Genomic DNA, 18497 nt, shown 5'->3' with positions numbered 1-18497 from the left:
TTTAAGCTTAAGGTAATCATCAAGGCAAAAATTGCGCTCGTGTACATTAATTGTGTTGCATTGCTAGAGAGAATATGACAAACGTCTCTGTTTTAAACTTTTTTAAATAGAAAATCTTTTGATGAAGACATTTTTTTGTTCAGTGTTATGTTTGCTGGCTCACACTTTTGACAAGCTTTTTGGACAGCTAAATTAATTTTTCATGTTTTTAAGGATTCCTTGAGAAAATTGAGAAGTCATGGACTTCTTTGACACCATGATCAAGGCCATTAATATTTATGGTTTTGGATGATCTTGTTAATAAGAAAAAATATTGAAGGATTTCTGAAAAAAAAATTTAGAAAAAGGAATAAAGAATGATAGCAATTAACTACCTAAACGTCAAACAAAATTTCAAAGTTCTAAGTATCCGAGAAAACTGCAGCCCGTTTGCAAGCAATTTAAACCGTTTCCTTGTTCGAAAAATCTTTTACTCATGAGAACTTTCTACAGATAAAAAATTCTAATGCTCAGCTTCAATGAAATCTGAAAAATTTACTGATTCAATTTTTGCTGTAATTTTCAACTGAAGATCGCACAAGCCAAATACTTCAAATTTTTGGGAACAAAACAATGAAAAATAGAAGATACATTACTTAAACGAATTCTACAAACATCAAGTAATAAAAAAAATGAAAAACAGAGAAAGTTCTCTTTGCATTGAAATAATAGTTAACATTTTAAATAGTAAGAAATTTTCAAAAAAATCTTTAAAATTTGTCGAGATATTTTATGCAGCTTTAAGTAACTACTTCAATTTGTACATATACATCCAAACGCAGATCTTGTACCGAATCGCATAAGTAGAATTTGTCAGTTTGTAATCCAGGTTTTGGGGTTGTTGGTCAACTGTTTGTAATTTCTTAGAAATCTTCGAGTGTGCATGAAAATAGTTTTCTTAGAATTCAAAACGCCTCACCAAACGTTTTTATTAGATGAAGATTGATTCAGAAAGTAGCATCCATGCAATACTTGAAATGGTAAATTTAAGCTTAAGGTAATCATCAAGGCAAAAATTGCGCTCGTGTACATTAATTGTGTTGCATTGCTAGAGAGAATATGACAAACGTCTCTGTTTTAAACTTTTTTAAATAGAAAATCTTTTGATGAAGACATTTTTTTGTTTAGTGTTATGTTTGCTGGCGCACACTTTTGACAAGCTTTTTGGACAGCTAAATTAATTTTTCATGTTTTTAAGGATTCCTTGAGAAAATTGAGAAGTCATGGACTTCTTTGACACCATGATCAAGGCCATTGATATTTATGGTTTTGGGTGCTCTTGTTAAAAAGAAAAAATATTGAAGGAGTTGTGAAAAAAAATTTAGAAAAAGGAATAAAGAATGATAGCAATTAACTACTTAAACGTCAAACAAATTTTCAAAGTTCTAAGTATCCGAGAAAATTGCAGCCCGTTTGCAAGCAATTTAAACCGTTTCCTTGTTCGAAAAATCATTTACTCATGAGAACTTTCTACAGATAAAAAATTCTAATGCTCAGCTTCAATGAAGTCTGAAAAATTTACTTATTCAATTTTTGCTGTAATTTTTAACTGAAGATCGCACAAGCCAAATATTTCAAAGTTTTGGGAATAAAACAATGAAAAATAGAAGATACATTACTTAAACGAATTCGACAAACATCAAGTAATAAAAAACTGAAAAACAGAGAAAGTTCTCTTTGCATTGAAGTAATAGTTAACATTTTAAATAGTAAGAAATTTTCAAAAAAATCTTTAAAATTTGTCGAGATATTTTATGCAGCTTTAAGTAACTACTTCAATTTGTACATATACATCCAAACGCAAATCTTGTACCGAATCGCATAAGTAGAATTTGTCAGTTTGTAATCCAGGTTTTGGGGTTGTTGGTCAACTGTTTGTAATTTCTTAGAAATCTTTGAGTGTGCATGAAAATAGTTTTCTTAGAATTCAAAACGCCTCACCAAACGTTTTTATTAGATGAAGATTGATTCAGAAAGTAGCTTGCATGCAATACTTGAAATGGTAAATTTAAGCTTAAGGTAATCATCAAGGCAAAAATTGCGCTCGTGTACATTAATTGTGGTGCATTGCTAGAGAGAATATGACAAACGTCTCTGTTTTAAACTTTTTTAAATAGAAAATCTTTTGATGAAGACATTTTTTTGTTTAGTGTTATGTTTGCTGGCTCACACTTTTGACAAGCTTTTTGGACAGCTAAATTAATTTTTCATGTTTTTAAGGATTCCTTGAGAAAATTGAGAAGTCATGGACTTCTTTGACACCATGATCAAGGCCATTGATATTTATGGTTTTGGGTGCTCTTGTTAATAAGAAAAAATATTGAAGGAGTTGTGAAAAAAAATTTAGAAAAAGGAATAAAGAATGATAGCAATTAACTACTTAAACGTCAAACAAATTTTCAAAGTTCTAAGTATCCGAGAAAATTGCAGCCCGTTTGCAAGCAATTTAAACCGTTTCCTTGTTCGAAAAATCATTTACTCATGAGAACTTTCTACAGATAAAAAATTCTAATGCTCAGCTTCAATGAAGTCTGAAAAAGTTACTGATTCAATTTTTGCTATAATTTTCAACTGAAGATCGCACAAGCCAAATATTTCAAAGTTTTGGGAATAAAACAATGAAAAATAGAAGATACATTACTTAAACGAATTCGACAAACATCAAGTAATAAAAAAAATGAAAAACAGAGAAAGTTCTCTTTGCATTGAAATAATAGTTAACATTTTAATTAGTAAGAAATTTTCAAAAAAATCTTTAAAATTTGTCGAAATATTTTATGCAGCTTTAAGTAACTACTTCAATTTGTACATATACATCCAAACGCAGATCTTGTACCGAATCGAATCGCATAAGTAGAATTTGTCAGTTTGTAATCCAGGTTTTGGGGTTGTTGGTCAACTGTTTGTAATTTCTTAGAAATCTTCGAGTGTGCATGAAAATAGTTTTCTTAGAATTCAAAACGCCTCACCAAACGTTTTTATTAGATGAAGATTGATTCAGAAAGTAGCTTGCATGCAATACTTGAAATGGTAAATTTAAGCTTAAGGTAATCATCAAGGCAAAAATTGCGCTCGTGTACATTAATTGTGGTGCATTGCTAGAGAGAATATGACAAACGTCTCTGTTTTAAACTTTTTTAAATAGAAAATCTTTTGATGAAGACATTTTTTTGTTTAGTGTTATGTTTGCTGGCTCACACTTTTGACAAGCTTTTTGGACAGCTAAATTAATTGTTCATGTTTTTAAGGATTCCTTGAGAAAACTGAGAAGTCATGGACTTCTTTGACACCATGATCAAGGCCGTTGATATTTATGGTTTTGGATGCTCTTGTTAATAAGAAAAAATAATGAAGGAGTTCTGAAAAAAAAATCAGAAAAAGGAATAAAGAATGATAGCAATTAACTACTTAAACGTCAATCAAATTTTCAAAGTTCTAAGTATCCGAGAAAATTGCAGCCCGTTTGCAAGCAATTGAAACCGTTTCCTTGTTCGAAAAATCATTTACTCATGAGAACTTTCTACAGATAAAAAATTCTAATGCTCAGCTTCAATGAAGTCTGAAAAAATTACTGATTCAATTTTTGCTGTAATTTTCAACTGAAGATCGCACAAGCCAAATATTTCAAAGTTTTGGGAATAAATCAATGAAAAATAGAAGATACATTACTTAAACGAATTCGACAAACATCAAGTAATAAAAAAATGAAAAACAGAGAAAGTTCTCTTTGCATTGAAATAATAGTTAACATTTTAATTAGTAAGAAATTTTCAAAAAAATCTTTAAAATTTGTCGAGATATTTTATGCAGCTTTAAGTAACTACTTCAATTTGTACATATACATCCAAACGCAGATCTTGTACCGAATCGCATAAGTAGAATTTGTCAGTTTGTAATCCAGGTTTTGGGGTGGTTGGTCAACTGTTTGTAATTTCTTAGAAATCTTCGAGTGAGCTTGAAAATAGTTTTCTTAGCATTCAAAACGCCTCACCAAACGTTTTTATTAGATGAGGATTGATTCAGAAAGTAGCTTGCATGCAATACTTGAAATGGTAAATTTAAGCTTAAGGTAATCATCAAGGCAAAAATTGCGCTCGTGTACATGAATTGTGGTGCATTGCTAGAGAGAATATGACAAACGTGTCTGTTTTAAACTTTTTTAAATAGAAAATCTTTTGATGAAGACATTTTTTTGTTTAGTGTTATGTTTGCTGGCTCACACTTTTGACAAGCTTTTTGGACAGCTAAATTAATTTTTCATGTTTTTAAGGATTCCTTGAGAAAATTGAGAAGTCATGGACTTCTTTGACACCATGATCAAGGCCATTGATATTTATGGTTTTGGATGCTCTTGTTAATAAGAAAAAATATTGAAGGAGTTCTGAAGAAAAATTTAGAAAAAGGAATAAAGAATGATAGCAATTAACTACTTAAACGTCAAACAAATTTTCAAAGTTCTAAGTATCCGAGAAAATTGCAGCCCGTTTGCAAGCAATTTAAACCGTTTCCTTGTTCGAAAAATCATTTACTCATGAGAACTTTCTACAGATAAAAAATTCTAATGCTCAGCTTCAATGAAGTCTGAAAATATTACTGATTCAATTTTTGCTGTAGTTTTCAACTGAAGATCGCACAAGCCAAATACTTCAAATTTTTGGGAACAAAACAATGAAAAATAGAAGATACATTACTTAAACGAATTCTACAAACATCAAGTAATAAAAAAAATGAAAAACAGAGAAAGTTCTCTTTGCATTGAAATAATAGTTAACATTTTAAATAGTAAGAAATTTTCAAAAAAATCTTTAAAATTTGTCGAGATATTTTATGCAGCTTTAAGTAACTACTTCAATTTGTACATATACATCCAAACGCAGATCTTGTACCGAATCGCATAAGTAGAATTTGTCAGTTTGTAATCCAGGTTTTGGGGTTGTTGGTCAACTGTTTGTAATTTCTTAGAAATCTTCGAGTGTGCATGAAAATAGTTTTCTTAGAATTCAAAACGCCTCACCAAACGTTTTTATTAGATGAAGATTGATTCAGAAAGTAGCATCCATGCAATACTTGAAATGGTAAATTTAAGCTTAAGGTAATCATCAAGTCAAAAATTGCGCTCGTGTACATTAATTGTGTTGCATTGCTAGAGAGAATATGACAAACGTCTCTGTTTTAAACTTTTTTAAATAGAAAATCTTTTGATGAAGACATTTTTTTGTTTAGTGTTATGTTTGCTGGCGCACACTTTTGACAAGCTTTTTGGACAGCTAAATTAATTTTTCATGTTTTTAAGGATTCCTTGAGAAAATTGAGAAGTCATGGACTTCTTTGACACCATGATCAACGCCATTGATATTTATGGTTTTGGATGCTCTTGTTAATAAGAAAAAATATTGAAGGAGTTCTGAAAAAAAATTTAGAAAAAGGAATAAAGAATGATAGCAATTAACTACTTAAACGTCAAACAAATTTTCAAAGTTCTAAGTATCCGAGAAAATTGCAGCCCGTTTGCAAGCAATTTAAACCGTTTCCTTGTTCGAAAAATCATTTACTCATGAGAACTTTCTACAGATAAAAAATTCTAATGCTCAGCTTCAATGAAGTCTGAAAAATTTACTGATTCAATTTTTGCTGTAATTTTCAACTGAAGATCGCACAAGCCAAATATTTCAAAGTTTTGGGAATAAAACAATGAAAAATAGAAGATACATTACTTAAACGAATTCGACAAACATCAAGTAATAAAAAAATGAAAAACAGAGAAAGTTCTCTTTGCATTGAAATAATAGTTAACATTTTAATTAGTAAGAAATTTTCAAAAAAATCTTTAAAATTTGTCGAGATATTTTATGCAGCTTTAAGTAACTACTTCAATTTGTACATATACATCCAAACGCAGATCTTGTACCGAATCGCATAAGTAGAATTTGTCAGTTTGTAATCCAGGTTTTGGGTGGTTGGTCAACTGTTTGTAATTATTGCCAGATTTGAAAAGGAGTTTTGCAAATATTACTCTCAAACGAATGACGATCTCATCAGCATTTTGGCTTTCTTAAGGTTATTAAGTATTTGCGGGAATAAAATCTATCAGATTAAAATTTGGAAGAGGCTCTGCATTGATCTGATACTGAAAATAAGTTCAAACTATCAGCATATGCTTAATAATGCACAAGCAGTAATTTTCTAAGCAAGAAATTTCAATTGTCTATCAGCAGGCGGCTCTTTTTATGACTTTTTAAAGACTCGTAAACTGATATCTGATAAAAATGAGAGGCTAATTTTGATTTATTAAGTTCTAGAGGCAATATTGTATGTTTTTTTTATACTCCACTCTTTTCACATCAAAAATTTCATCCAATTTACATTATTATTCTTGTTGCAAATTTTGTTTAGATTGTTTACTATGTAAATTTATACTTGATTATCCGAATTGATATGTGAAAACCAATTGTGAGAGCTTGTATAACATATCAGTCGTCTGCAAATTATTTTCAGCACAAACAGGTAGTTTCTATGATCTGGTCATAAATATTTAGTCTATGAGATTTTAACCAAACTGCCTTAAACTTGATGCGAGTCACTGACAAATACAAAAGCACGGGTTGAGAGCAAATAAGAAAAATCAATGCTGCACCCCTTTGTTTTTTTCTCGCAGATAATCTGACCCTGTCTTAAGGTAGGCATCTGTGTTTTAAACAGTCCGTGTATTTTGCTTGGACACTAGAGACGATTGTTTTTTATATTACCGCAATTACCTCAAAAAACTCAAGTCAAACATAAATGTTATGTTTTTTTCATACCCACACTATAAAAAAAACAATCGTTCTTTCTATGCCAAACAGACCAAAATAAGGACATGGACCAGACTGAACATGCCCTAATCAAGCAAAACTGAACGGTGCGAATAGGCCACGTGGAAGGGAACGCGTTCAGGGTAAGGACAAGAGGAAAAACGCATATGGGCTAGATCAATCAGACCAAACTCTGGTATAGGACAAAGGGAACATACCTAATTTGGGTATGTGCTAGATGCAAAAATCAAATTAAGGGCATCGTACAGTCAGTCTAAGATTGGGTATGTGTCAGACCAAAGCGCTTCGAGAATTTATGAGTTTTGAGTTCTCATTATTGGGTCTTTCCTATTATGCCATAACGGCAAAACACCCAAAAAAGTGTCTAGTTCTTTTTCAGGAACTCACTGGCGATAATTCTGTGAACACAGAGGCAGCTCTTGAGTATTATTCGCCATTGGAGGATTTTCTGGATGAATATATTGAAGAGCACAATATTTCAGCAGGATGGACATTTCCAGGGAAGGAGTAACTTCTCAAAACTGACAAATTAAGATCATTCTTCTGAATCGGGAGGGTTATTGAGGGATTTTAAAGGGTTGTTGAGAATATGAGAGAAGTGAAATAACTCCAACTAGAAAAAATTATGAAAAAAAACAATTTACGAAGATGCTCCCACGTCAGGCAATTTTCTTCAAACAAAGGAGTCATTACGTTGCAACAAGGTACATCTGATCGAGCGAATTTGCTCGAAATTTTCACTGTTTTCCGGGATGGCTGTTTAATAAGGGTCAATTAGACAGAAAAATAGAGAGCCTAATTTGCAACTAAATAAATACATGAAAGGCGCTCGCATTAGAAAATGCGGATTAACAAAATAATCGCGAAAAAGTATTTATCAAAAGATTCCTTTTAGAAAAAATAAGACTTCTAAACCTTATCCTCGGTAATTAACCAAGAAATTTTAGAAACAAATTTCAGGCTAATTGAAAATTTTGTCACTGTTGTCCCCACAAGTCTCCCGTTTGAGAGTCATGAGAAACTCGAAATTCAGCTCAAAATCTAGAATATTTCAAAAAATTTGAAGTCAAAATCCTCTAGTGAAAAATATAGTTTACTATAATCTACAATTTATATATATATATATATATATATATGTATATATATATATATATATATATATATAATAAAGTGGTAGCATATATATATATATATATATATATATATATAAATGTATATATGTATGTATGTATATATACATATATATATATATATATATATATATATATATATATATATATGTATATATATATATATATACATATATAACTCTAAATATATATATATATATATATATAAATATATAAATTTATAATGAACAATAGGCTCCGAATTGTGTATTTGCATAAATTGTCCCGACCACCTCAATCAAGTTTTTGACTTAAGATGTTTTCTAAAATAATTTGAGCATCCATTTAAAACTGCTTCAAGCTCAAACCACTATACAAGTAAGGGAGCCAATAATGCATTAGGAAGTCAAAAATGCCTGACATCAAATAGAGTAATAAGAAGACAAACAACAAAATCAAATAAAAACAACAATCATTAATTACCACCAAAACTCTCTGTTGAAGTCTATAAAATCACAATCTATTCACAAAAAAATAAATTTAATCAATTGCACCTTTTTCAACGCCAATATTTTATATGCGGATTCTCGTTATCTGCCTTCAATGTGAAGATCGGAAAAATGACAAAAGAGGAACTCAAATATTGGAAATTGTCACAAAAAAAGTGAATTTGTGAAAACTTGTAGTATCAACGCTAAAAACCTTTATTTAAGTAATTAAAATGAAAGGAAGACTAAACTGAAGTTCACCCGACAAAGAATGTGCCCAATCGTTGCTGAGACTAAATTAATTTGACAGAAATGAGACTTTTCGAGAACTTACTTTTCAAAACCAAAAGAGATAACAACCGAGAACTTTGAATTTAGGAAAGATAAATGGATAAGTTTTTTACTACAACGGAACTTGATTGGACTCTATAATAATGAGACTGAGCCAAAAGACTACAATATTAACGACGATTACAGTCAGAACTCAAAGTTTCACAACTAATTTCACTCAAATTGTTGCTAAGCTAAAAAAATCAATTCCTTTCCCTGAGAATATCATGAAAGTTCATTGGCTTTCATCTGCAGGTATGCTGACCCGTTAAAAATTGAGGTTTGATTTCAGTTTATTCTGTTTTGTATATAACATCTACAGAAAAAAAACAAAGAAGCAAATGTACTTTCTAAAATTATAGAGCGCGCAATTAGACATTGAATAAATTTTGAAATACAAAAAGTTAGTAATTAGAAAAAATTGGTCTTGCTCTTGCTGCTTTTGCATTGAAGTAAAAGAAAATTGTTCCAGATGTTACCGAAATAGCTGCATTGACCAAAAAGTCAGCCTCACCAACCAACAAAAAGTGATGAACTCTAAATATTTATCAAGTTATTTCACCTAAAAATCATCATGTATCAATTTTGAGATCATTAGATAGTTTCTTTAATAGCTTCCTCAAATGCGAGTTAGACAGTTCATTAAATAGACGTTGTCATAAGACAACGTAAAGAACATAAAAAGCTGGCAAAACTCAAGAGTTCGTCAAAAATTTACGAAAACGATTTGTAGGAGCAAGAAATACCATGCGCTTCACACAAAAATTACAATTTTTTTCAGTTAAACTATGTTTGAACAAAAACTTCATGTTATCCTAGATAAAACAGAAGCCCGTATCTAAGGAAATAGTGATTGTGCCAGCATTTTTTCAGTTTTGTGTCTGCACTATCGGTCAAACTGGTCAAAAAAAGCAAAAACAGCCATAGTTGATGCCAATTTGATTTTTTAATAACTTCAAATTGTTCAAATATTTATGTGCAAATTTAGCAAACCCTTTTGGTTGAAAAAATTTTCCAGCTCCTTTTTTTCAAAATATAAAACCAATGAGACTATCGTCAACAATTTTCTCATTTTTTTAGCAGAAAATGATCAAAAGTTATTAGATATAAAAAATGTATATAGAAAATGTGAAACAAAAAAGGGAAATTAGGCTAACGTTCACAAAGTTGTACACAAACGTAGCTGCTCGGAAAAAGCGAATTCCACAAAAAAAATCGAAAGTTTACAATCGAAAAGCTTCAATTGTAAATTTTCAAAAGTTTGCACAACACTGTACAATGATATCGATCGGTGAAAATTGACTGTACAAAAAACCCAGTTGAGTCTAGAGTTCCTCTCTCACGTAAATGGATCGGAAATATAAACCTCCAGAAACTGGATTTCGCAATTAGAATCTTTTAAACTGCATTTTACTTGAAACCTGGGCCGAGGTGTCAACGCTAAAATCGCAAAATTATGTAAGATTGGCGGTGAATGCGTTGAAATTGTGTAAGATCTACGCTTAGGTGTAGACCTTACATAATTTTAACCTACTCACCGCTACTCTTAAATAATTTGAACGTAGATTTTACATAATTTGGCGTTGAAATTGGCGCTGAGCTTAGATAATTTTGCGTCGAATTTGGCGTAGATCTTATATAATTTTAGGTTGAAATTAGTGTAGACCCTACATAACTCTGCGACCGCCCATCGTACATAATGTTGCGTTTTTCAGCGTAGATCTTACATAATTTTGCGTTTAATTTAGAGAAGATCTTACTTAGTTTTAAGTTGAATTAAGCGTTGATCTTTCATAATTTTGCGTTTTAAATCGTGGATCTTACACTATTTTGCGTTTATTCAGCATTGATTTTACATATTTTGGGGGAACTAGGTATGAGCTCGTGTGTGTCTGTGAGATCAGCGGAGGTTGGTGATAGGTGGTGGATGTTAGTTGGGTACGTGGGGGATGGGGATTAGGGTTAGGTCCTTTTAGGGCCTCAAAGTGGTTTTTGTCAATTTTATGCTAGATACGTTGAAAACTCGTTGAAAACTCGTTGAAAACTCAAATTTTATTTTAATGAACGATCGAAAATTGTCTATGGAACCCCAAAAATTGGCTAAAAAAAACTCAATACTTTTACTACTACGCTTAGAAAGGCAAAATTAACTAAAATCTGCGCTTAGAAAGCGAAAATTTTTGTAAGATCTACTCTAAGGAAAGCAAAAATTATGTGCAGCGGAATTTTACAGTCCTATTTATGAAGAGTGCGGTTTTAAGTTAAGAAGCACAGTGGTAGAATGTGTGTCAAGCGTGCAGAAATTCATTAGTTTGAGTCTCGTTCGCAGAGGTTGATTTTTTGTAATATCAACGCTAATTTCAACGCAAGATAATGTAAGATAAGCTGCAACATTGAAGCATCATTGACAAGTCAGAAAATTCACCAAAAATTTCATACATAATTATACGTTGAATATGTTGAATTTACGTCTCTAAGTTCAACGAAATGAGGTGAATATCCCGACTTGACAACTCTAGTTAACACTTACATAATTTTGGCAATGGGGCTCGGGAAGCTTTGTAAAAAAAATCACATAGGGTATAAAGGAATACACTCACGTCTCGCTTTGGATTTTATATAAAAAGATATGCAAGTGCTGGGTTCTCTTTAGAAATAGAAGTGAAACCCAAGAGCACATAAAATTTTATGCAGCCGGCATTTGACTTATTTTTAAACTGTCAAAATTTGTTTTTATTTCAGGGATGTCGAATTAAATTATATATAGAATGTAAGATTCTTAAAAAATCAGCCTTTATGACTTATTGTATTCCAGTGCATTTAAGGAAACAATGTAAGGGAGATCTGTGTTAGAATTTATTTTCAGCTTTCTCTTTGTTTTCTAATTTGCAAATTAAACAAAAATTGACAGGGATTAAATATTTTCACCCCATACAATATAAGGAGAGGAAACACGATATTGACATTGTTTCTGGTGATAGAGTATCTTCTATTTTTCTTTTGTCCTTGCATCTTTCTTTTGCATTCATTATTGCTCAAAATTAGGAGAACAATTTGACAAAAAAAAACAGTTTTAAAATAATAAATAAAATATCAGTAAACATTTCACTCGATTTCGAAGTGGAAACGAAAAACAAAAACAATACTTGCATTCAAAGACGCATGTTTTGCACAGATCAGATCGGTAGAAAATTACAAACAACAATTTGAAAAGTATCTTTAAAAACATTTAAGCTCTTAAATTTTCGAGGATCAAATTTCGCCCAGGTGTTTAGGTGTTGTTATGTAGTATGTTACCATTAAAAAATACAGCACGTGCATGCTCTGAACTTTTTTAAAATTACGGCCCTGATTCTAATCTCACTGTGGTTTTTACTCATACTAATTCATTTTCAAATTATGTTGATTAAAGTGAGACATATTTGTAACCATTCATCTCGTCCACAACTTTTCCTCATTATAATTCAAATTTATATAGTTCAAATTCTCATTTGTTTTATAAGGCGTTTCTTTGCTGTATGATCAGGGCTCAGATTGTAATGATCTGATAATAATAGGCATTAATACTAACAATAAAACTTACATTTACGTCTTAGTTTGGGAGGATAAAAAACGTTATAGCTGGGGGTTTCTAAAAGTCATGGGGTAAGAACTCAGTAGTGTTTCTGCATTACTCAAGATTAAAGATAGGAATCCCTTAGTCATGTCAGTTCATAAACAACATGCGCAAACATTACATTGCAAACCGTAGAACTTCTGATTTTGAAGCTTTCCGAGGCCCTTTAGGAATGACAGTGACAACACTCGTCCTATATTTCCATCAGTTAGTGCTTTCCACGGTGAAAAAAGTCAGTGTTTTCTATGGTTAAAAAAATGACGCTAGCCGTCAATAAAAGGTCCAAAAACTGGAATTTTGTAACTCCTACACAAGATTAACGTATCCATTGTACATTTTCGACAAAACATTAAGTTTTGAAAACCACAATTGCTGAAATCATTGACAAAGCTAACATTGCAGACAAAATGTTAATAAATTGAAGCTAAATTCGTTACGCACTTGATAATAATTTTGGGGACAGTAGCAATGCGTAAATTGACTAGATTAGAAAGTCAAAGGACTAGATTAGAATAGGCGACGAGATCAAATGATTAGAGTCGATAGACTTGTCGCCAGTTTACGCGCACATTAGAATGCAAAAACAGTTTACGCACACGTATATACCAGTGTATGAGCGCGTCTGACTTTTTTGCACTCGCTTACTTTCCTGATATTAATTCATGTGTGCGGAAACCAGCGATCATGCTGAGTATATATATACTCAGTATCATGTGGGTTTTAGTCTTGTAATAGAGTTTCCTGCTTGAACTTTCCTGAGTGAAGAGCAGTAATGGTTGGGTCTACAATAACAATGAGTTTGGCAGCATCAACCAGATCATGATCTGTATTCCCAGCCATAGCTCAAAAACAGGCAGTGTATCTAAATTTAATTAGTATAGTATGCCTTGAAGCGATTTTATGCTTGCTGAGGTCACTGTCACTGTCATCCTCAGGCGCATATAACTCTAATCTAAAAAAAATTTCTGATAACTGTGAGATCAAATATGTCTTGTTTTAAAGTCCATTTACCTTTACAATACATTAAAGCTCATAATCTAATGGTCTGGTCATAATTTGTATTTAATACCCGTTTTCTAACAAGATTTACGGTTAATGATTGGGAGGACAAATATATAACGGCTGTGGGTAGAAAATATCTGAAAAGAGTCAAAACGAGTGAAGAAATTAGTTCACGCGTGGTTTTCTAAGTTTGCTGGCAATTTTTAATCACAATTTTATCTTTCATACCAAGGGTAAATTAAATAGGTCCATTTTCTGTCTGGTTCAAATACAAATATGCGTCCTAACACTAGGGAAAATGAAACAAACACTTAGTACTCAAATACCTTGTTTTAACAAAGATAAGGCCGAATTAGCACACAAATGCCCAACAATACCAAAATTGTTGTTTTGCAAGGCAAATAACAACTGATAAGAGGCACACAAAATTGTGACGCTATTTTGGGCAGCGCAAATAAGACCAAGTTGGAGAACCTCGAGGTCACGCATAATAACATTCAGCCCGTTAAAACTAAAGACAAAGGAAATCAATTTATTGCCTATAAATTTTTTCAGTTAAAAACTGAACTTAGTTTATTGTTTTTATTGGCCTTGCTTCAAATTCCTTTATTCGTCGGGCCTTAATGAAACATAGCACACTCGCGTGATGGACAACATAATTGTTAAAGCGCGACTCGAAAAGGCGCCAATAAAGCAACATCCGATGGCTGGAAAAACGCCAAGGGCAGAACATGTTCGGGCCTCAAAGATCAAAACAAAGAAACGATCAAAGAGCAGCAGAACCAATAAGGGAAAAAGTTCCTCGTTGCGAAACAAAGCGAGCAACAACAGCATCAAAGCGAGCAACAACAGCAGCAAAGCAAGCAATAACAGCATCAAAACGAACAACTATAGCATCAAAACGAACAACAACAGCATCAACACCATCAACAAGAGCATCAACCAACTTATAATAGCGGCTTGTGAGAAGGTGGAAGAGCTGAGCAACAAGCGTTCTTGGAAATAAAGAGAGTAATAAAAGCGATTGTGTTTATGCTGAGTAAACTCTACCTCTAATTTTAATAATTGTCATGTGTGTGTTCTAGTCCGGGTTTATAGATTATGCTATCCAAATTCAACCATTTACCCTTCATGTTTTGACTTAAGACAAGCAACAATATAACAATGCATTGTTCCACCGCTCAATCCGGCGTTTAAGTAAATTCCTCCTCTATTTGGGCCCATTTTGTTTCCAGTATAACAATCCCAGCGGGCTTGCTCGAACTCATCGATCTCATAAAACATGTAAAAAATATTTCTAAACGCTCGGTCTAGCATTCTCAAATCTGAAGTTGTAACAAAATTAGGATCATCCGGGCCATTAATACAAGGGGCAGGGCCCATCAATTTTTCAATCTTTATAAGTGGCGGTCTGGGCCTTCATTCTGTAAACAACGAACGACTTCTTCTCTTTATCGGCCTTTATTAGGTTTTCCGGTCAAAATTGTGCTAAGTGCAGCGCACACGCAATTAAAAGCGGGATAAATAGTGTCCACAGTTTCAGGGATAAGGGTTGTAGGATCTAACAAAGGGGCGTTCTTGAAGCAATTGTATTCCAATACTGATCCATCGTTAATAACTAGGATCAATTCGTTACAAATTCTTTCACGTGTAAGTAGAGAAGCATGAACCAAAGGGCCGGTAAAACGCCGATGAATGATTTGATCACTGCAATAATTGCAGCTACGTACTACTTCCGGAACGATGAAGTCCTGGTGTATATTTTCAATGACAATTTTCGCATTCCTGGAATGCAACACTTTGAGTCCAGTCTTTTATTATTTAGAATTATTTTTGGTTTGTTGTACCGACTTGATAAATGTTTAAAATGGTGCTCTATTTGTCGATTAAGACTGAAACCTCTTGCAATTGTTCCAAGAAGAGAAATTTGACATTAGATTGATATGAAAGGAAATCAGTCGACGTTTAACTTAGTAGGTAGAAATTAAGATATAATGAATAGGTGGTTTGGTAGTATACTGGTAATTGCATTGGCTCTTTGAGCAAACAAAAAATGGCGTGCACACTAATTCCTCGACTGAGTTATCAGAGCATAAAATATTGATCTGCCACTCTCTGGTACAGCTTCAGGGTCCCTAATTGGTCCAAAACTAAGCGCCCATAATTTCACCAGCGCACCACCCCTCCCCCGAAGCATTCAAAACCCTACTTCCCCCAGGCCGACCGCCCTAAAATTTTGACTGGTCATACCTGGAGAACATCAGGCTTTTTCTGGTTCCCGAAACCGTCTTTTGGCCTTTAAAGTAAGCAAACAAAAAGATGAAAGACGAAATTTTGTTCCTTCTTTGAAAAAATACAATAATTTTTCCAGTGCCAAAACTTTTACCAAGATCTCGTTCAGATGTGAAGAGTTGAGATAATCTACCTTTCAATCTCACACTAATAGCGCTGAAACTATTTAAAAAAGAAAAAGGAGCAGAAAGAGCTAAGTTTTTTTTCCTTCTTTTTTCTGACCCTGAGGAAAGGGTTAAAATTTATTTAAAACTAAACATTGCTAAACTAAAGGGGAAACAAAGGTTCATTGGGTTAAATCGGATGCGTATCCATTACTGGGAGAGAGTAAAAACCAGCGTGCATAAATTTGCACACATATTGCAGATCATGAAACATAAATTGTGCCATAATCTGAAACTATCAAATCGAGTTAAACACTCAGCTCCGATAAAAATGTTCTAAAAGACTTTAGGTCAAAATGTTCTAAAAAGAACGACAAGTTACGTCTTTTTTAATAAAAAACTGATAAGGTTGAGTGCCCTTAGGCACAAGAAAAACCTTCAGAGACAGATTTGCGAATCTGAAAACAAGTTGTTTGTTTAATGAGTTAGTGATAGTTTGAGAGAACGATTTGACACGTGAGTTCAATTTGCTTAGATAAATAGTATGTTGAAAAAGTGCATAATCGACTTTTCTGATTAGGTTAAATTACTCTGACTTAGTGGTATCGGGATTCCTCCAGCTGTTGTAAATTATAATTAACTTTTATTTTTGATTAACAGGATAATAGTTGATCGCGTTCATTAAATATCTGAATCGTAGTTACCTAATCTGGGATAATCCTTATTCTTCAATTCTATGATTTAAAGAACCGATATATACTTGGTTGTTTCAGTGGCTGTATTTCAGTGAAACATTACTTTTATTGCCTGGAAAAGAAATTAATTATTGCGCGCATCGAATATCTTTTATATAAAGCTTTGAGAGAGCAACGGGGACAACAGTCTATACTTAATTGTCAGTCGAACTCATTTTCCTTCGAAGAAGCTTTCAAATTTGGTAGAGTTCTGGCCACTAGCCGGTCTCCAGCTAGAAGCCTTCTAGCGATATAAATACAAAACTCTACAAGGAGTACCGCAGATCAAATAATTTTATGGAAAGTACTTGCGTCACAGGAAAGATCAGACAGGAGTTTTTTGCACTAAACGACTCTGGTACAATATTTGCTGCCACACAACCGTACTTTGAAAAATTAAACAATTGTTAAAAATTCTGGAAAATCTTTTGATTAACAAAATTTTCAAAACACATACAAATTCGGTAGACCTAATCATGCGTTTCATGAAATGGTGTTTTATCTATGTCACGTCATAATACAAAACTTCTGTGCGAATCTATGGACTGCGACGATATGGTAGCGTTGTCTGAGTTGTAGACAAAATAATCTCGAACTAGCATATCTTGACAAAATGCCTCACTTCGCGTAGTATTGACACTATGAGGTAGAAGTACCCGTTACTTTTATCAGTTTGCTTTTTGAAATTATAAAAAAAATTATCAGTTTTTCTATCATATTTATAAGTTTTTAAAATGCCAAGTTTAATCTATCAGAAACACGTTTGCAGGAAGTGACCTAAGTAGGAAATCAAATTTACCACGAGGTCGAAAAAACAAAAATTCTTGAGCGGTTGAAAGTTACAATTGCATGGCCACATCGCTGCTTTCAAAAATATACGCTCTATTGATTTTACATTTTTATTAATATTTCTGCTCATAAATAAATGATATAAAAGCTTAAAAAAAAGGTTGAAATACCATATAAGCCAATCGACAACAACAGAATGGGCGCCATGAGGTACATTACTCAGCGTAAACAATGAAACAAAGTTTGTGTGTTAATTTCTAGAAAATTATGGGAAGAAATTTACGACAAAATCCCAAATGAATGGATAATGGGGGTAGAAACAGGAAAGAACATTTCTTATGCGAAAAAACACAGAGGAAGGAGAGAATGAACAAACGCAATGAGCTTGAAGCTTTCGAATAATATATGTGTCTTCGTATACGCAGCACTAGCTTGTCCTGGGAAACACAGCCAGAGCATCGCTGTTGCCAAAGCATCCCTGCGCGCAGAAAATTCTCAACGGAACAGTCAATTTAGTGGTCATTGGGTAGGCTATACGTAATAACCATTGTGCAACGGCCACATATACTTGAAAACCTATTTCAAACCTGGGACTATGACGTCGGACTATGAAGTTCAAGTTGATATGAACTATATTTGGCTCTTATGGTTTTGGAGACATTTGACTCCGCAGATGTAACTTTTGCGGAACATTTGCAGAGATAGAAAATAAATGTCAATTTACAGTGTGCGATCTGTCAAGACATGTATCAAACAAAACTTTCCTCTTTCTAGACTTTAGAATTTTTTAAGATCCGATAAGGCGCGTTTTCTTAGGCTACCAAATAATTCGTTGAGTTTATGTAGAATTTGCTCAGTCTCAATTTTTCGGAATCTCTGCACTTTTGCTGAGTCTCAATCATTTTTTGACTTGTGTCCGGAACGAATTTCAAGCCTTGATCACTCAAGACTTGGCAAGATTTAAGACTTGATTTAAGGCGTGCCAAGTCTAAAAAGTGACATAATTAGAGCTAGAGCTCTGATACAATACTGATCCAAGACTTGCAATTTCACTGAATCAGTACAGATTAATACTTGACGTTCAGTCCGGGTGTCTTTAATCTTGCAGCTGTTATCGGTTATGTTGAATAAAACAATCTTGCCTATTAAAAAAGCAGAATAAATCCATGAATATCGATCAGC

General features: G+C 32.9%; 1 protein-coding gene across 2 annotated transcripts in view; it reads left to right on the top strand.

The window, feature by feature from the left end:
- The window catches only part of LOC142353957 (angiotensin-converting enzyme-like), an 82967-nt gene extending 65307 nt beyond the window's left edge, over positions 1 to 17660 (top strand). Inside the window, exon 9 of one of the 2 annotated variants that reach the window (XM_075406190.1) lies at positions 17577 to 17660. In XM_075406190.1, coding sequence (XP_075262305.1) covers positions 17577 to 17615 — 39 coding nt within the window. In that variant the 3' untranslated portion in view covers positions 17616 to 17660. Of the gene's footprint in view, positions 1 to 7230; positions 7674 to 17576 lie in introns of those variants that run through there. The other variant, XM_075406189.1, reaches the window with a different exon arrangement.
- Positions 17661 to 18497: the final 837 nt, after the last annotated feature.

Source organism: Convolutriloba macropyga, chromosome 15 (genome assembly GCF_964194025.1).
Source record: "Convolutriloba macropyga chromosome 15, txConMacr16.3, whole genome shotgun sequence".
Taxonomy (NCBI): domain Eukaryota; kingdom Metazoa; phylum Xenacoelomorpha; order Acoela; family Convolutidae; genus Convolutriloba; species Convolutriloba macropyga.
This window is presented reverse-complemented; position numbering and strand designations above follow the sequence as displayed.